The following is a 20,782-nucleotide window of genomic DNA, read 5'->3' on the forward strand; positions in this document are numbered from 1 at the left end:
TAACACTCACTGATTTTGGCACAGTTGTACAGAAGAACTAAGTACATTGAAAAGAGATTCTGAAACCGTGGTCTTACTACAAATTGCAGCCTGATGTGACACCACCTCCCCATGTCTAACTTTACACAGAAATATTACAGGAAGACATGGAATAGAATCATACAATCGATAAGGTTGGAAAAGACCTCAAAGATCATCAGGTCCAACCTGTCACCCAAGACCTCATGACTACTAAACCATGGCACCAAGTGTCACTTCCAATCCCCTCTTGAACACCTCCAGGATGATGACTCCACCACCTCCCTGGGCAGCCCATTCCAATAGCTAACAACTCTCTCTGTGAAGAACTTTCTCCTCCCCTCAAGCCTAAACTTCCCCTGGTGCAGTTTGAGACTGTGTCCTCTTGTTCTGTTGCTGGTTGCCTGGGAGAAGAGACCAACTCCCTCCCGGCTACAACCACCCTTCAGGTAGTTGTAGAGAGCAATAAGGTCTCCCCTGACATCTTGCTATAAACCCATGGGTTTTAAAAAATGATTTCTCATTTGCAGAGTGCAAAATGAAGCCTGAAATATATTTTAAATAGAATGTGTTTCATCCGTTTATTTGGAGGAAGATCTCTTCCAAAGCTATGAGAATGGAATAATTTGCTGACATATTAGTTCAATGTATTGTTCTGGGTATGAATTTAGAAATATTATTCTTATGCATTCAAATTATAGCCCATATGACCTCTAATCTTTGAATTCCTTGGGGTTTAATTTGGTGAGGTTATTTTTCAATCAAAGAAAATCAGCAGAGTATACAGGACATGCTTGGAATGGTATTTCTCCCATCTATGTTTAACCATCCAAGAGTTAGGTAATCAGCTAGTCATCAAAGTACTTACTTAAATGAATGCAGAGAGACCAGATACTGAAGTGAATATTGCTTCTGAAACTCAGACAGGTGTCTCCATTTGGAGGGCTGAACTACTCTCTGGAAGTGCCTATCCCTTTCTGCCACTGACATGGTCAGCTAGGTAGCAAAATGTCTTCTGTGTGATGCAGAGATAGGATTCCCAACGCCAGAGAAACAAACTGCCATTTGCATGTTTACACAGACACTGCTATAATCTTCAGCTGTTAAATTAATTTAGGATCCTAAAAAATATTCCATTTTATATGGGGCTTAATAGCTCACAAAATAACATATAATTAAATAAAAAATGACATTAAAGCAGTTCCACATCACACACCCAGAAAGAGCACTGATACTCTACCTGTTTAGGGAGCCACAGGTCTGACTGCATTTCATATTTCTAAAAAGAAAAAAAAGAATAAAAGAAGAATAAAATTGCTTTTATGGAACAGCAAAGGTCTCTAGCTATTTCACACTTCTTCTCTGTTGTGTAACAATCTTCACATCTTTTCACTGGTGCTTACATTGAAACAAATGCTAATTTAATTACAAAGCTGCTTTATTCAGAGGGTTTTTTTTTTGGTAGAACACCAGAAAGGGTCTAAGAATACCTTTCTCAGTCCTTTCTGATTAGCTATCAAGAAGCTTTACACTGACAGTTCTATTTGTTTTTTACCTCTAGGCATCATCTGACAGCTGGGTATTTTAGGTCCTTCATCAACACTGGGCAAACAGCCATTATCAAACTCAAACGGCAAGACCTTCTCAAATCACAGTCCCTTGCTTTAACAGGTTGTAGTGTGATGTTAGTGAAAACAAACCACAGCCACAAAAAACCCACAAATGGTTGTTTTTTACTGGTCCCAATCATATTTCACACCACACCATCTAAAAAAAACCCACCCAAATATCATGCACATTTTGTTGAAAAAAAATATAGAATATATGTCAACTGTTGTAAATGGCCACAGTCACATGAAGCCATGAAAATTTATTAGCTATAGAAGCATCTGTAGATACATGGCCTGATGAATGAAAAATCTGTAGTTCTTGCTGCAGCTGGTTTCATACAGTACTTTTTTGGAATTGAGAACATGTGCAAAATGCTGAAAAAAAATAGTTTACAGTTGAAATTGAGTGCTGTGATACAATGCTAAATTCTCACAGTAGCACCTTTCCTCATCCATTATTTAAATTGAGAGCATCACCTTTTCCCAGTGGATGCAGAGCTGGAAGTACACAGGGATGCAAGCACGAGCCTGGCATAAACTGCACCCACTCCAGTGACAGTACATCAGCATTCCTCCTCACCCATCTGAAGAGGTCCTTCACTGCACTTTATTTCTTCTGGAGTGGGACTTCTCAGTCTGTCTCTCTTATATTATGTCCCAGATTACAGGTCCCTGGATACCTACTCCAGACAAGTCCAATTGACCTTGCAGCATATAAAGGTTCCTTTTAAAAGAGACTGCTCACAAAGGTTCACGATCAACTTCCTAAACAAAACAGCACAAGGCTTGCAGGAACAAGGTAAAAAGCAATCCCATCAACAAACTTCAGTGTTCCCAGTCGTAATCCATTGTTTGGAGACATATTCACAGTTTCTGAATCAGGAAAAGCAACCTAAACTATGTAGCAAGAGCAGACAAGCTCGAATGTAATCCCTTAACACTTTTACATGACTGACCAGTATAGCAGGCACTTTTGACTTGGAGGCCAAACCAAGACATATATTAATCACTCATATTCGCTTACACTGCCAAATTGTACCTCTACTGTTGGTACTGATACCAGCCTGTATAGAAAATATTTTTTTCTTTTAGCTGGTTCTGGGAAGAGATTATGACTCAGAATGGGAAAATGGCCAATTGCATTCAAGATAAGAGACTGACTGTGAAAATGGCAAGATGTAAGGCAGGAGCGTCAGAAGTCGAAGGCTGGGTCAAGGGATGTGATGTGGCTGGATTCATACAGAAAAATGCATTTCAGCCTGGCTTGCATTCAAAATGAAACATCCTTGTTGACTTTCAATTTTATTTTTTTTTTCCTGAAGTTACTTCATTCTGCTGTCAAATTTCCAGGAATTATCAGAATTTTACACCTTTTCCATAAACACATGTAAACTCAGAGAAGCTGAAAGATCTGAAATGAGACTCTGTAGGGGAGTGAGAGGAGAAACCAGGCAGATGGAAATATCTGATGGAAAGGCAAGCTTGTCACTGCACTAGCGATAGTCAAAGTACATCGTGTTCAGCAACTGCAGTTTCCACTGAAGTTAATGAATGAACAAAGCTCAGTAATTGTGAAAATGTCACTCAAAGTTGCTAATTGCATGCAATCATTTCACCAGATTCGGAATTTTCTCACATCCATTTCCTCCCTGTTGACTAATTATACTCAGCTTGCAACTACTGCAACTGCAAACTGATTTCTGAAAACCTTTTTCTGAATATGAAAACAAAACACAGAAGAAACATTGAAGAGAGGGTTTAGGAAAAAAATATCCAACTTACCCTGGCACAAGCCCCAGTTGTGGTTTCACAAACTGTAAGGATGGAAATATTCTGAGGTCTGTTTAACCACCTCACTACAGCCTTGGTGTTGCTTATCCACTTCACCATGGTGATGTAATATTCCCTAAATAAACAGTTGAACACACAATGTTCAGATCATTCCCATTTCAGATTAGGCTTTCTTAAAAATAAACAACAACATACACATTTCATCAAATGCTGGATGACAGTGCTGACACTGAGGTGTGGAGAAAAACAATGCCAAATCACAGAATTACACAATCAGAGACACTGGAAGGTACCTCTGAAGATCTTATAGTCCAGCCCTCCTGTTAGAGAAGGATCACCTGGAGTAAATCACCCAGAAACATGTCCAGGTGGGTTTAGAATGCCTCCAGAAATGGAGAGTCCACAGCCTCTCTGGGCCCTGCCACCTCAAACTGTGCCCTGAATCTGTGTTCCTACAAGTGGGAAGGTTTGGTCTTAGTGCACTCTTCTCCTGGGAACTTTGCACTCTCATAGGATCTCTATCTCAGACAGATTATACACCAGTTTAAAAGCACGTGCTCGTGAAACGTACCTTTACAAATACGCATGAGGCAGTACTTGTTGGCCAGCTTAAAAACAAACACTAAAAATTAAACCAGAAGCCAGTATTTCCATACAGCAAACACCTTCAGAAGACACACACTTTTGCAACAGAATTCAGCCTTACTACCAAAATGTATTTGTAAGCCTGTAACACGACTTCAAAATGTCACTTGTTGTAAAGTAAGTATTTTATAATGAGAATTCTGCATGAAAAGGAAATCACAGCCAGTATCACTGTAAGTCAACTTTGATTAAATCAGTAGCTGGTCAAATTGTCTCTCCCTCAACAACCCTGGCTGAGCAATGGAGACTTCCCAAGCACAGACTCACGGTACGGAGTATCTGCCTTCCTCCTCTCAAACTCCTGTGAGGCTACCACACTTTGGATGTTACAGAAGAAGACCTGTTGCAGCTTGTGATCCAGCCAGGCTATTTGCTTCACTTTTCTACTTGTGGCAGCTTTCACAGTCAGGCTGAGTTGTGTGCAACAGTGGGGCAAATTTGCCTGGAAACTCGGCTCCCCCTTTAAATGAAGACTCCTAGCCTGCATATAATCAGGCTTTTAATCTAACAGTGATGGAGTTCTCATTACTATTTGACAACACATTAGATTATATATTCAAAAGACTCCTTATGAGATCAACAGCCAACAGCAAAGTTGTGTACAACTCTGGCGCTGCACACAGGAGATGCAGCAGACAACAATTCACTGCAACTTCACCCAGCCTCAGGCTAACGCTATGTTTGAGGAACATGGCTGAACACCCAAAATACACAACTTTCTTTGGCTTCACATTTGACTTCAAGTAATACAGATATTTTCACACAGGAAAACCAGGATGGTGATGATTTGAAATAGTGATTTCAGGCATCCTCTCAGTCTATTACTTCTGGGGTTTTGTTTAAAAAGCTTTTCAACTTACTGAGGAGCAAAAATGTGTGTCAAAAGTAACACAAAAAAATCTAACATGAGACCAGGTGACACAGCCAACAAAGCAACGATCTCTAAAACCAAACCAATGAGAGCAACACCAAATCTCAGGTAATTGGTTCCCTGTAGAAGAACTCAAGAAACAAGAGTTGAAAACTTCACCTTCTGCAGTTGTCCCTCCATAAGGCCATACAAAATCATTATAATTATGCATACAGAAGCATTAACATAGCAAAAAACAAATGTTCAAAACATGTATATATGGACTGCCTCCCTCTGCCAGTACTTACACACCAAGACAACCTCTGCTGACAAGAAAGCCAAATTATCCCAGAACCAAATTCTATAAAATAGAGCTTGATCTGTTCCACTTGAAAAACTCTTCAGTGAGGACTGGAAACAGGTGATGTAATCATTCAGAATCCAGTTGATAGAGTAATTAATAGTCCAAATCAAACCATAACATCATCTTCCATCACTGACAAACTCCTTGATCACTGAAGTGAAAGTATACATAACTTTAAAGGGCTTTTTTTAGTATTTCCCCCCTTCCATCAACTATGCATAAGATTATGTTCAAATTTCACTATACTTATCTTACTTACTTATCAAGAGTATAGTGTGCATATATGTGTATGTATATATGTGTGTGTTCTTTATATATATATATGGAGATACATACCCTTCTGAAATACAGCCAGGTCAAAGTTTATAAAAGAAAATCCCATGTTTTATTAGATTGGTTGATATGTTTGAATAAAAACACAGAAGCATGAAGGGCAAAAACTGATTTAGTTCTGAGGAAGCTGCTATTAGTTTATGTCTCTAAGCTGACCAGGCTTTTTTTTTGCAGCTAACCTACTGTTCTAGTAATGAAATAAGCACTCTCTTTTCCTCCAGACCAAACACAAAGATATACTGGGATTATTAGGACCTCTGCATCAGTACATGCATTTAAGTTTCCTCACAACATCACTGTAAAGAGGAAAGACTAAGACTGATTGCTGGACAAAGATCCTCAGTCTGATACCCACTTAATTATGCGCTCTACAGCACTTTGCATGTTCAGAACTTTACTTTCATCCTTGTTCGGGAACATTTCTTAAACCAGACTGTGGATTAATTTACTGCATGTCCAAAGAGTAACAAACACAATTACTGATTACCTGTGCATGGGTGGTTTAAACTCAGTGTGTCACACGGGCTGTGCAGCTGAGACAGAATCCACATTTAGTATTCAATTGGGCTAATAAGAGCTGACTTTTCTCTCTTCTTGTGACTTGCTTTACTCAAGCTGTGCCTATACTCTGTGTAGCCAGTTCCAGGTTTCTCCTTATTAATCTTATTTCTCAGAGTAAGGTCATTGTAAGATGATCACGAGAACCATAAAACCTGCTTGTGGATATCCATTTCCTCTATCCCCACTATCTCATCAGTCCTCAGGATTCCCAGTGAAATCACCAATTGTCAAGAAAACCACATTCAATTCCTGCCTTTTCATTTGGTCTAGCCAATTTTTTGTCTCTAACTTTTTGAGTCTCTTCCTTCACATTTTTCCTAAGATTTTTTTCCCTTTCTGAATTCCAGAGTTAGCTTTCTGTACTCTGTATAAAGCAGACAGAAGACACAGTAACAATAGTCTCCTTCCACAGCATCCCATGATCAATCAATATTACAGTATCACCAATGTTGGAAGAGACATATTGACAGATCTTGTATGTTACTTGCTTCATTCTAAGTTGGTTTGAGCCAGGCAATGCACAGAAACAAGAGCTGCAAGCTCCTTGACTAGAGAGTGAGCCACTTCCTATTCCACATTTGGTATTTAAATCTGTTGCTTGGCTTGAAATTGACCTAAGGTAATTATTTAAGGTAGCCAGTATAAAGAAGGTAGAGCTTTCGCTTAGGCATGTGAACCAGGAACATGACACACATACAGTCAACTCAACAACAGGAGCTGGAAAATCTCATGTATGCCAAAGAGGTGCTGCAAAGTGAGAAACATCAAGTCCTGGAGCCTGAGGGAGATGGAGGATATTCAGTGAGGGTTAAAAAAAAAATTCCCAACTGCATGTGTTAAGAAAGCAAATGTATTTTCAAAATGCTGGTAACTTGACGAAATCTGGATTCATTTTGCATTGCTGATTTCATTTGTAAGTTTTATTTCACTTGTAAGTTTTGGGATGCCTGTGACTAGAAAGATACATATGTGTGATTGCAGGTGCTTTAACAAAGACTAACAGAGTCTAACTCTAAAAAGAGACTATAAGCCAAACAAAGGAAAGGGGTTTGCACTACATCACAATGGAAGCATAGTTACAGTCACAATTAAATGAGGTAGTTAGGTTTGAATTAGACAGACTAAAATCACAGAATAGCTCACAGGATGAAAGTGAACAATAAAAACCTTTCAAGAAAAAGAGTCAAACTTGGTAAGTTCATACAATTTGCTATATTGAAGAAAGCTGATTTAATTCAAGCCAATGGGCTTATTATATCTGAGGTGGAAGATATTTATGGCAATGGGAAAAGGAACATTGCTTTTGTTGACAGATTGAATAGATTTTGATTTAGATAATAAATACAACAGGGTTCAGCTAAAGAAAGCCAACTAGTTGTGTTCTACTAGATTGCTGGCAAGTTGTTAAGCAAGAAGGCAGACAACAGATATATGCTCCATGCACAATGCTCTAGGATACTTACTATATTCTTAAATAATTTACATTGTGGTACATTGAAAAGTGTGTGAGAATGTGAAGAGGTTACTAGAAAACATCCTTCTCTGAGACACCATGGAAAACACCACAAATTCAGATATGACCTGCAAAGCAGCGAAGATATACATGGTATAGATTGATGGATCTACTGCAGTTTTCTTCTGAAACTAAGCCACAAGTATTTAGTTGGAAAGAGCTTTTCCAGCACGTCTTGCCCATGGGTGCTGGTGGCTAAATAAGCTTTCCTCCCCATTTCATTACAGACATAGGGGTTCTGGTCATGACCATCTTGGTAGACACTGGTGGATTCTCATTGTCCCCTATAAACACCCAAGCTGATGTGGGTGGTGCTCTGCTTTTACTGGAGATGGACAGAGTAACCTCCCTCACTCTGTTGGCTGCAGTCCTTTGAAAGCTGTCCAGCCCTGGTGATGATAAGTGTGTAGAGCTGTCAGCCCAAACCACAAATGTCTCGGACAGGATGGCTGGGCAGGCAGCTGGGTCCCAGCCCCTGCTGACCTAGCAGATTGTCCTGGCCCATGTGCAGAACTTGCACTTCTTCCCACTGAACAGGGAAGGGAATAATCAATAAATGCCTTGGCATTGTGTGGGAAAACTTTATTTTATTGAAGTCTGTGAATATATTTTTAGCCTGTAGGCTTTGGCTGAATAGATTACAGCCGTTTGCTGCAAGGTATGATAGCGAATTAATCCTTTACATTAACCTTGTGAGACAGGTAATATTACTGCCAAGTTACAGAAGAGGGGAGGGGCAGAAGCATGAAAGAAATGACTAGAAATAGCCCATCTAAGAAAAGCTGGAAGCAAATCCCATTTTTCTTAATACCATATTGCACACACCTCTATCTTCCCTACGTCCAGTCAGAATCAAATATGCTTTAAATTCCAAAGCGAAGCTCAGATAAACTGGCGGCCAGAATATAAACCCAGACTTTCCAGATTCAGAAGGTGAATTCAAACCAGAAGTATATAAATACCAAAATGACTTTGTTGATTTGGAAATGTGTAGATAATAAAAAAACTTGGCGAGGCTTTAAAGAGCATTATTTGAATTTATGCCAGCAAGTTCTTGGGTGTTTCCAGTTCCATTATAAAACAGTAATTCAAACAAGTTAAAATTATTTAACTTTATCATACAAAGTCAGAAGGGTCTCGCATATTTCAGTCTCTTTAAAAGCTGGGATAAATGAAATGAGAATGTGAACATCTAGCATTTTTCCAGGCATTTAAATACTACTGGAAAAAGTCAGAAAAAGGACTGGCTTAATTTCTTATAGCTTGTGCTAAAAATACTTGGTCAGCAGTGACTGGGACCAGTGCAGAGTAACACAGCTTGCTCACTACAACTGCTTTAGGGAGGTTGTAGACAGGGAGAGGTTGGTCTCTTCTCCCAGGCAACCAGCACCAGAACAAGAGGATGCAGTCTCAGGCTGCACCAGGGGAGGTTTAGGCTGGAGGTCAGGAGGAAGTTTTACACAGAGAGAGTGATTGCCCATTGGAATGGGCTGCCCGAGGAGGTGGTGGAGTCACCATCACTGGAGGTGTTCAGGAGGAGACTTGATGGGGTGCTTGGTTGCATGGTTTAGTTGATTAGGTGGTGTTAGATGATAGGTTGGACACGATGATCTTGAAGGTCTCTTCCAACCTGGTTTATTCTATTCTAGTCTAGTCTAAGGCTGAGAACAGGGTAAGCAAGCAGTGGACGATTGCCACGTTGAGACTTTCAAGACCCAACACACAGTTTTGGCAGAAAAATCTCATCTTATACTGAAGCACAGCTCTAGTAACTCAGCTGCAACTTCTTTCATCCGTTACTTCACTTTTTCCTTCCACTTTGGAAAAGCAATCAAATTTTTCTGCCTGCCAGGTCTAAATTCAAGCGTGGGTTTTGAAAAATCAGCTTATGTTAAGTTCTTAATACTGTATTAATATCCTGTATCTAAATATCACTATTTAAAAGGATTCTTCAGGTGTCCCAAGTTACAGTGGTTTGAGCTGAGGGCTTGCACACCCTATAGCTCTTTCAAGAGGCAAGTATCAGCTTTCCAATAGGAGCTAGGAGTGTATGATTGCACACATATTTCATCTTATATATACACTGGCTTTCTAGGACAAATGAGAAAAAAACCCTGCAGTACAAAATCATGTCTGCCACTGAAGAAAACAGAATGTAATTGCACACATGGAATAAAAACACCAAGGGGAGAACAGTAATTGCCGAGAATAAAACCGCATCTTTGAAGGAAGAGTGTCAGTCCTTTCGTGGCATTAACAGTGCACAGTAGATGGTAATTTTTTTCCCCCAGAATAAAACTTTCAGGAGTATATTCACAAACATTATTGCTAACTTTATACCAGAATAACCTGAACAAAACGTGGGAAATATTACCAAGCAGTAAATCAAGGCAGAAAAATGAATTTACTCAATCTTGTATCAAGTTTCCAGGTGCCCTAAAAATCAGAGAAACAGTTTTCTGCATTCAGAAGTCCTACACTGCACAGAGTCTGGTGAGACCTGAGAATCTGAATGTCATTTTTTACGGTTACAGAAACCTCATTCCCTATCTATTTATGTGGCCGCTCTGCATAGGAGTAAATCTCTCCTGTAACAGGGCTTGGTTATGACTTGTACAGTACAATTTCCAAAACGTTTCTGCCTTCAAAGATCCATAAAGCTATGTACAATTGTGTCCCATTCCATTTAATTCTGAAAGACACACATTACCTATTTACTAATGACTCCATAACGAACTGATTAGAAAGGCACTGAAAAGACCGGACCACTAGCACTAGTACTTTCATTAAAAATATACTCCCAACTGTAACAAACTCCAAAGATTTACACCCTAGAATCACAGAAACATTCAGGTTGGAAAACACCCTCACCAAGGATCACCAAGTCCAACTGATAACCCTGCTTTACAAAGTTCATCCCCGCAAACCGTATCCCCAAGCACCACATACAAACAACCCTTAACTGCATCCAGGGTTGGTGACTCAACCACCTCCTTGGGCAGCACATTCCAATGTGCTAAACACTCTTTCTGTGAAATTTTTTTTCCCAATGTCCAGTCTAAACTTATCCAGTCATAGCTTGAGGCCATTTCTTCTTGTTCTAGCACCAATTATCTGTGAGAAGAGACCAGCACCAGCCTCTCCAAAACGTCCATTCAGGTAGTTGTAGAGAGCAATGAGATCTCCCTTCAGCCTCCTCTTTTCCAAACTGAACAGCTCCAGCTCCTTCAGTCACTCTTCATAAGATTTGTTCTCAGAAAACTCTGTTCAAAGCTCATTCCTCATACTGTATATATATATATATGTATAGATATAGATACATGAATATATATGCGTTGATGAACAGTGTGAAGACTGATTGCTACTCAAACCCAGAGTCAGAAAGCAAGATTTACAGGATATATAGCACACAACTATATAATTTTTCTAAATTTTATGGCACAGACCTTAATAGCTAAAAATAAGATGAAACTAACTTTTCTCCAGGTATAAACAGTTTTACTCTGTCTTTCAACACAGCAGCAAAACAGAGTTTTAGACATGAGTATTGCTTCAATTAAACAGCAACAATATCTTTATGAAGGACTCGGAAATCTGGGAAAGATGCCTCTTACAAGGCTTACAAAAGAAACTCCTCAAATTGAGCTGCTGCTGGCCTTTAGCTTCAAGTTGCAAAAACCCCCAAAGTTTCAGGATACCAATATTCATTCTATTGAAGCACTTTTAGGTCTGCTGGGGAGCAAGGAAATCTGAAAAATCTCGAGGGAATGAGTTAGTGAAACAACAACATCTGAACAACATTTGTAGAAGTTGGGTATTTTGGGGGGGGGGGTCTACACAGATGTGGATGGATTTATATATTGCTTTCTTCTTTCACTTCCTTGTGCCTTCTGACATTCAAATTACAATTTTTAATGCTGTTTCACAGAATTAAGATGCTCATGATTAGCATGTGCACTGAAATCACAACGGGAATTTAATCTATCCAACTGCAATTCTACAAACCTGACTACACATTTTTGGAAGGGATGAAAATTTTCTTGCCCTTAAACAAAAGTCTCAAGGCATCTCAAAGCAAGAGCAGGTAATTGGGAGCTCAGCTTAAGGTAGTAAGTTTAGCAGAAGATTCCCTGGTTGCAGCCAGACCTCATTTCTTCAGCCCCAAAGTCAAAGGGACTGATAAATTAGCACAGTTTCTCCTGAAAAACACAGTACAACTCTTAGTCTATGGGATCTTGTGGCATCACATCCCATCTTCTGTCACTTCACTGCATTTGTCAGATGTGATAAGAATCAACTTTCTGTAATTTGCTGGATTTGAAAAGTTCAGAATATTTCTAAGTGTGGGAAGACCCTGATTTCATGTTCTGTTCTATTTGTAATATACTTCTATATTCTGCAATCCCATTTCAGAACTTGAAAGTAGCAAGTTGGCACACAGCAAAGAACGTCTGGGAGTGAATGCACTAAAGGACCTCAGAAACAGGGCAGTGTTCAGCCCCTTTGACCTTAGCTTAAGATGCTCAATGTCATATATTTCAAGTAAATTGGAGCTTCTCAGGACATCAAACATGACCAAATATCAGATCCACGTGGCTTTTAAGAGAAGCAGCAACCCGATACAACTGTATTTTATTTTATCATCATAATGTTCATCTATGACAACCGGTGAGCTGATGTAAAAAGACAACAATTAGCTTGAGAGACAGTCAGGTTAAACTAACCAAAACAATGAAATTATATACCTTGATTTAAAGCTGTCAGGTGGCATCAGTTCCAGTGTATGTGCTGGTCCATACAGATTAACTACAAACAGCTTTATTGTTGGGTTTGTTTGACCTGCCTTTGAAGGAAAGAAAATCGGAGCTTTAGAGGCACTGAGTCAGTGACAGCTAAATAGAACCAGTCATTAACATAATAGAATAGAACATTAACAGAACAGAGTAGAATAGAATAGAATAGAATAGAATAGAATAGAATAGAATAGAATAGAATAGAATAGAATAGAATAGAATAGAATATAGAATTAACCAGGTTGGAAAAGACCTTTGAGATCATCAAGTCCAACCCATCACCCAACACCATCTAATCAACTAAACCATGGCACCAAGTGCCTCATCCAGTCTCTTGTTAAATACCTCCAGTGATGGTGACTTCATTTAAAAATCCTAATTTTTAAAAAATATATTTCACAGCCATGTAAATTACAGGGATTTTAAAATGAAGTATTAATTGGCTGATTCTCTCACTGCCCTTTATCAATGGCAGACCTTCCCGTACAGATCAGGGGACCAATGCTAGAAGTATCACAGAATCACCAAGGTTAGAAGAGACCTCAAAGATCATCAAATCCAACCTGGCACCACAGACCTCATGTCTAAACCATGGCACCAAGTGCCACAAACAATCCCCTCTTGAACACCTCCAGGGATGATGACTCCACCACCCCCCTGGGCAGCATGTTCCAATGGCTAACAACTCTTTTGGGAAAGAAATTCCTCATCAACTCAAGGCTAAACTTCCCCTGGCAAAGCTGTGTCCTCTTGTTCTGGTGCTGGTTGCCTGGGAGAAGAGATCAACTCCCTCCTGGCTACAAACACCCTTCAGGTAGTTGTAGACAGCAATAAGGTCTGCCCTGAGCCTCCTCTTCTCCAGGCTGAACCATCCCAGCTCCCTCAGCCTCTCCTTGTAGGGCTTGTGCTCAAGGCCTCTCATCAGCCTCGTTGCCCTTCTCTGGACACGTTCAAGAGTCTCACTGTCCTTCTTAAACTGAAGGGCCCAGAACTAGACACAGTACTCAAGGTGTGCCTAACCAGTGATGAGTACAGGGGCACAATGTCTTCCCTGCTCCTGCTGGCCACACTATTCTTGATGAATGCCAGGATGCCATTGGCCTTCTTGGCTGCCTGGGCACACTGCTGGCTCGTGTTCAGCTGGCTGTCAATCAGCACCCCCAGGTCTCTTTCTGTTTGGCAGCTCTCCAGCCACTCTGACAAGTAGTTTGCCTCAGTTAAGTCAAGTCAGCTGCAAAAGAACACAGCCAGTTCCTAAACCAGCAGTTAAACCCAGCCTCCGGCAAAGTCTTTTCAGACACTATTTTTCCTTCCTCCAAAAAAGCTGTTGTATGTGTGGGATAACATTCCTCTTCCCTTTACAGTTTTACCCCAGACTTCCTTCCCTGGTTTGCTGAGATGGAAACCTCTATATTTGATGCCATTCAGGACCCAGCTGCTTTGGCAGGACAGCTCTAAGATACTTCTTTCTGCTAATGGAGAATAAAATGGCATTTTGATATATATCCAATGGGAAAAGTCTGCTAAATCCTGAAGATCTACACAAAGTCAGAATTTGTTCTTCTCCCAGAAACATGGCTCATTACTATGGGAGCTTCTGAGATGAAGAGAAAGGGCTAGAGGCAAAAGACAAGGATGTGCAGGGCTGGCTGTGAGTCATATTCAAGATTCTTTTCCCCATAAGTCACCAGAATCACAAACCATGCATCCTTGGGACACTGGGGATGAAAAGTTTGTCTCAATAGGGCTGACCCTATGTAATACAAGGAGGACAAAGTAAAATCACTGCTAATATAGATCTAATCATAATATACTATATATAAAGTTGTATACCTGGCTCTTCACAGGGGTATTCAGAAATGCAAAGTAGCTTGGGAGAAATACATCTTTAGAAATTAGACTTATCTAAAAATATACTCTGAGAGCTGTATGCACTCTTTTCTGAGCGGTATGTTGGGCAAGAAAGTGTATTTGTTTATTTTTAGGTATTTGTTTATTTTTAGTAGTGCTAAAAAAGGAAAAATGTTTTGAAAATGGATTTAATTACACTCCTGTATTGTAAGTAACTATTTTTTTCTTTCATAAAAGCTTTTACATTTTCCTCCAAAGCAACATGGTCTCTCAAAGGCATGAACACAGCTTACACAAATTAAAACGGGAAGAAAATCACTAAGAGATCGAGTCCTTACAACACAACTGCAGTCTCCTCATATTCTTTAAACCCTACATTAACTGCTTAGCAGTATCCAAGTACTCCCATTAGGAGGGCTGCCAGGAGTGATTACTATCCAACATCAAGATAAGCTGCAGAGGGACACTCCAAAACACACCTTCACAGCAGACATAGCCAGATCCATGCTAACCCCTGAACATGAAGTAGAGATGTACAGCACTGCTCCAGCTCTGCCATCCCCAGCCCTGCTCCAGACTTGACAGAGGGGTGTGTACCATGGCACTGGCCAACACAGGCTGCCAGCCTGATCTAATCTCTGTTCAAAGCTGCACTTTCCCAGCACATTGTCTCTGCTACAGGTATTTGCTGTGTGTCCTACTTGCATTATATGTGTTTCCTCCTTCAGCAGAGGTTTTGTGTGTTCCTGAAACACAGTGCCACGTGCCAACATTTGACTGGTAGAGGAAGGGTTATTAAAAGGCTGTGTCTGATAGATGATAGGTTGGACACGACGATCTTGAAGGTCTCTTCCAACCTGGTTTATTCTGTTCTGTTCTGTTCTACTCTGCTGTGTGGATATGCCTGAGCTTTACAGCAGTGGCTCTACAGCTGTCTGGGGCGAACACCAAGTGCTCTCACCACCTGCAGTGGACTTGGGCAGCTGAAGGTTTTTTCCTACCCGAGTGAAAATCACCCACACCCACATCTGTCCCTTAACAGCCACAACTCCTCCACCACACAGGGTCTCCTCATGACAATTTAAATTTTGTTTAATACCCAAATTTGTTCAGTAGTATGAGAACTCTTTACATTGAAACCCTACTTTGCCCTCAATGCATTTGATATAATTTAAACTTCCTTTTTCTTTTTTTTTTCCTTCTTTTTTTTTAAAGAATACAATCTGTGTGTCTGACACATGCACAGATGAACCTGTCCCAGTATTCACAAACACATGCAGGTTTCATTTAATTTTTTTAATCATAGACATAATTTTTTGATGGTTTCATTCCACAATAAAGACCAAACCTTTATTCTTTCCTCTCTGTTGCTATACCACAAGCTTCATTACCAATTAATGGTGTAGCTAAATTGGCATTAAATTGAGACATTAAATAAAGATAATGTTTGTCCATTAATGAGATTACTGAAGTAGTATTGTGCATCACTTTTATGCTGAATTGCTAATGAAATGGAATTACTCATTTCTTGTTTACAAGGCTGACTTCTAATATATTTTTTTTTCTTTGCTGTGTCACTCAAGGTCTTTTGCCAATAAAAGCTTGTTAACTGCTACTGAAAATACTGCTATTCCATTATTTTAGAGCATTATTTCATAGTACAAAGATATCACATTTGCATATCATTGTTTCTTAGTACCTGTTCACCCGTCACGCATAGAGGGTCATCACCAAAAAACAGTAGGAGATATACAGTAACATGTTCTGAAGCCTTCAGTGAACTCCCCTTGAAATGCCAAAGGAGTACCATGCCCACAGCCATACATATCCTCTCAGAAAGGAACTCAGACAATTCCAAATTGCACAGAAGGGATGGATAAAATGTTAAACTGGAATATAATACCTGTGCTGGAGCTCAGCACAAAAACGACAGCTAGGCAGGCATGTAATGAGGAAATCCCCTGAAAATGAGGAGTGATTTCAGACATGAACCCTGTCTGGGCTGATCTTTCACTTTCCAACAAGAATCTAAAAACCCTTTTCAAGGTCTTCTGGAACTCTGCCATAGTCCTATTTTTCTTTTTTCCTATTTCCCCCCCCCCCCCCCCCCCCCCCCCCCCCCCCCCCCCCCTTCTCATTTTGATGGCTAGGAAAAGATTTTTCTGTAGCTTATCTTATTCAAGGTCAGACTGCCACATTTGTTAATAACAGCATGATTTACTGAGATCTGTATAACTGCAATGGAACATGCCCTCTGCTCTGCACACAGTCTATATTACTTCAGTGCAATTTTGACAGTATCTGTTGTTTGTTTTTTTTCCTGTGCAGTCCTTCAGACATATTACCTTTCTCTCAGAAGTGGTGGATTGATTTTAGCAAGACATATATCAAAGGTTAAATTACTATGAATTAGTTTGTCTGCTGCTCCCTCCCTCGATAGCTTCTTTCTAGCAACAGGTGTAACAGTTCATAGAAAAAGTGATTAATATTTGCTGAAGAGCAACACAAACAAAACAAGTCTGTCCAGAGATACTCCTTCCATATGGTTGAATACCATCACTGAACAAGGAATAGGATAGGATAGGATAGGATAGGATAGGATAGGATAGGATAGAATAGAATAGAATAGAATAGAATAGAATAGAATAGAATAGAACAGAACAGAATAGAATAAACCAGGTTGGAAAAGACCTTTCAGTCCAATCTATCACCCAACACCATGGCACTAAACCATGGCACCAAGTGCCCCATCCAGTCTCTTCCTAAACACCTCCAGTGATGGTGACTCCACCACCTCCCTGGGCAGCACATTCCAATGGCCAGTCACTCTTTCTGTGAAGAATTTCTTCATAACATCCAGCCTAAACCTCCCCTGGCACAGCTTGAGACTGTGTCCTCTTGTTCTGATGCTGGTTGCCTGGGAGAAGAGATCAACCCCCACCTGGCTACCACCTCCCTTCAGGTAGTTGTAGACAGCAAGAAGATCTGCCCTGAGCCTCTTCTTCTCCAGGCTAAACAACCCCAGCTGCCTCAGCCTCTCCTCACAGGGCTTTTGCTCCAAACCCTTCCTCAGCTTTGTTGCCCTTCTCTGGACACCTTCCAGCAAGTCAGAATCTTTCCTAAACTGAGAGGCCCAGAGGAGGGGGCAGCATTCACACTCATCTTACCTTAGGATATGGATATTGCTTTCCTTTCGGATACAGACCTCCAGTAAATCGGGGAATAACCATGTTTGGTACCAGAGAGTCATTTATGGTGAGGAATGCCAGTCTTTCACCGTCTGGAGACCACCAGTGGGCAATGTGCGAATGAAGAAGTTCCTCTGCAAAACCAAATTTCCTTAGGGTCCATGAAAATATTTATCACATCATTTCCAGTTCATTCAGTTGGCACTGATTTGTTCTTTCTGTGCCTACTTAAAATGCATCTGGTGCAATTTCAGTAAGTTCACATCATCCTGGGTTGAATGTTTGAATAACAAGGCATATCAAAGGACCAAACTTCAACCGTTTGCCTCAAATGAATACTTTCATTGATGTCAATAAATCATCTAAAGATGGAAGATAATTGCAACTGTCATATGTTTAATTCTTTTACATTCTGTTAGATGTGTTTAGTTCATTTTTAAGTTATGTGGACCATTGTAATAGGGCTCTTAGTATTGCCAATTTTTCTTTTTAATAAAAAACTTTAGTACACCTGATTTGTCTGAGCTGTGGTACCTGGTAGCATGCACATCCTCACACAGTGATATTTATCTAAACATGTTTGGAGTGCAATACTTTGACTTTTTTGTTGACCAGTTGTTCAATTCTCACTAAGTTCAGTTTTTCTGCAATCCAAACAAACCTATACATTTTTGTCCACATTTGATTTGATTCCCAAATGACAGCAATTCTCAAAAATGTGATGCAATGTTTTCCTGTGTTTATTGTCACTGCATCTCACATTCAAAAGAAACAAAACAGAACCAGTCATAGAAACAGCACCTAACCTCCTAGAATCCCAGAAATGCAGCTCCTGACCAATTTCAAATTCAGAGGTCTGTTTTCCACTTGGGAAAAGATTTCTTTTTCACTATTGCAATTGACATGTTGACTTGTTGGGTGAGCATTTTGTATTTAAACTTGAAGAACTTGGCTGGAAAATTAAGAACAGAATACTGACAGGAACAAAGGCCCAACTGCATTCATATTTTAAGAGTCCACCCACAAAGCCACTTAAATTGTCAATGAAGACTCTCCAAGGTGCTTATCACATTTTGAAAGTTTTGAAGTGGTTTAATGGGTTGAATTATCTAAGGGTAGGTGCAAAGAAGCTGGGACCTGTATTCAAAGTCATATACTCTGGGTCATGTTTCTCTCCCTAGAAGGATAGCTAAAACCTTTTACACAAGAGAATAGCAGAGAATGAAAGGTGAACATTGGATAGCAAAAATCACATCTGTGTCTGTTTTAAAATATTGCTGCTTGCATTCCAACAAGGTTACTCATACAAAGAAAGCTATTCCCAAATGTTTTCCAAGGTAAAATGCTAATAACCAACTCAGGCAAATGATAAAAGAAAACAAATCAGGTCAAAAGGAGGAACAGTTCTTGATTCAACTGAAAATCTTTCAGCCTTATCTGAACAGTGTTTGGCCTGCTCAGCCTCTGCTGCCACTAAAAATACCATTGAAAGTAGAAGACGATTCTAAGTTAAACATCGGTTAATGGACAAGAAGCAGTATATTTGTTCATGACAACAGACATGGACTGTGGTCTTCCAGTGGGTACAGACAGAATTCCCTTTTTCTCTGACTTAAATGATGTATATTGAGCCTTTCAGTCCTCAAATATTAATGAATAAAATGTCTCTGTAGGAATGACAGGCACACACCGAGAAGCAGGAACATAACCTCAGACAAGCATCATTGCCATTATTGTGGCTTGCTGCTCCTGTTCTTTCCAAGATACCTCATTCCTTTTCTCTGTTCATTATGAAACATTTGCAGCTTAAAGAAACAGTCTTTTGTTTCATCAACAGCTTTGTCGATCTTTCAAAATATTAAGATACAAAAAATCCACATCAACCTCTTTCAGATACTGTTTCTGAGATAGAGTTAAGCTGAAATAGAACCTCAATTAAAAAAGCATACTGGCATGTTTCAAAGTTTTGATTCTCTTTACTATCCAAATGTAGACCTTCTGAATATGCAGACCCAAAGCATATAAAAAAATCCTCACACTTCTTCCATGAAATACGTCTTTAAATTCTATATGTATAGTTCTGAGATGTGGTCTACTCCATCCCTTCCAGACATTTCAATTAAAATGCCTGGAAAATACCAGAAATGGCCCTTTGCATTGGGTAGCTTTTTGGGGTCCCTTTCAGTCTGAATTATCCTGTGATATCCTTATGATCCTTTGCAGACTGGAGAAGAATGTTTTTAAATGAATTTCATATTATAGTTTCTGTGATGCAGAGCTTTATACTGATCCTTCACCGCATGTCGCTGGCTGCAGCTCCGTGCTGCAATCAGTTGCATCCCAAGGAGAAGAGAAACACAGGCTGCCCTCTTCTGACCAGGTGCCCTCAAATTCCTTGCAGAACTGGAGCCATGACTGCCTTGTTCCATCCATGACTGTGACTCTTACTAACTTCACTTTGCTTTGGAAAAAGCTTGACATACTGTTTCAACTTTGATAAGATATATAGGCTTAAATTCCTGAAGTGTCATGCAGTCATGTTAGATTTGAAGAACATGAAGTGCATCCAAAACTATATTCCATTCCAAAGATGTCCTTTGTCCTTAGATTTTGAAATATGCTGCCACATTAAAACAATTCATATAATTAATAGCAACCTTGGAAGTGAGTAACTATCAGGCACAGACATTTATATGACTAACGGATGCAAATCACTGTTCTCATTTAGGAGTTTACTTGGGCTGAGACTTTTAAAAATCCTGATGTGAGCTATCTGCTCATAGCTATGGAAAAGCCAGGAGGTACAGACAGATCATTTCTAAGAACTACACTGAAATTCCTTGCTGTATGGCACTACAACATTCCTAAAAACACACTCTGCCCTGCAAAATTCTACCTGAGAAGCTGTGTACTTCACTAACTAAGTATTAACACTGAGCTATTGATCTATAAAATTACTGAATCTCATAGGACAACTGAAATGTTATTTCAAGCTCTTGTATGAACCCAATAATCTGACCTCATTTTATTTCTCTGTTGCTGTTAAAGGCATTTTGCATACAGAGAGAAACAATCTATGGCATTACAGAGAAGCTAGCTGGCTTCAGAACTCAGAGGGTATCACAGACTGAGCTGTCCTCCACTCCATTTTAGCACTGCTTGCTATCAACAGCAAGTTTTCCAGGAGCCTAGCCCAGATTGGTTTATGCAACAGTAGCATTCTCTGTTGAGGTAACAGCATGATGGTTTTAGATCTTGTCAAAAC

General features: G+C 39.8%; 1 protein-coding gene across 2 annotated transcripts in view; it reads right to left on the minus strand.

The window, feature by feature from the left end:
- Positions 1 to 20,782, minus strand: part of DPP10 (dipeptidyl peptidase like 10) — a 592,658-nt gene that overhangs the window by 37,964 nt on the left and 533,912 nt on the right. For both annotated transcript variants that reach the window (XM_054176832.1, XM_054176823.1), the window contains exons 9-12: positions 17,497 to 17,651; positions 12,431 to 12,528; positions 3,411 to 3,534; positions 1,259 to 1,297 (exon numbers count right to left, since the gene is read on the minus strand). In XM_054176832.1, the coding sequence (XP_054032807.1) occupies positions 1,259 to 1,297; positions 3,411 to 3,534; positions 12,431 to 12,528; positions 17,497 to 17,651 (416 nt within the window). The remainder of the gene's footprint in view (positions 1 to 1,258; positions 1,298 to 3,410; positions 3,535 to 12,430; positions 12,529 to 17,496; positions 17,652 to 20,782) is intronic.

The sequence above is a fragment of the Dryobates pubescens genome, chromosome 2, assembly GCF_014839835.1.
Source record: "Dryobates pubescens isolate bDryPub1 chromosome 2, bDryPub1.pri, whole genome shotgun sequence".
Taxonomy (NCBI): domain Eukaryota; kingdom Metazoa; phylum Chordata; class Aves; order Piciformes; family Picidae; genus Dryobates; species Dryobates pubescens.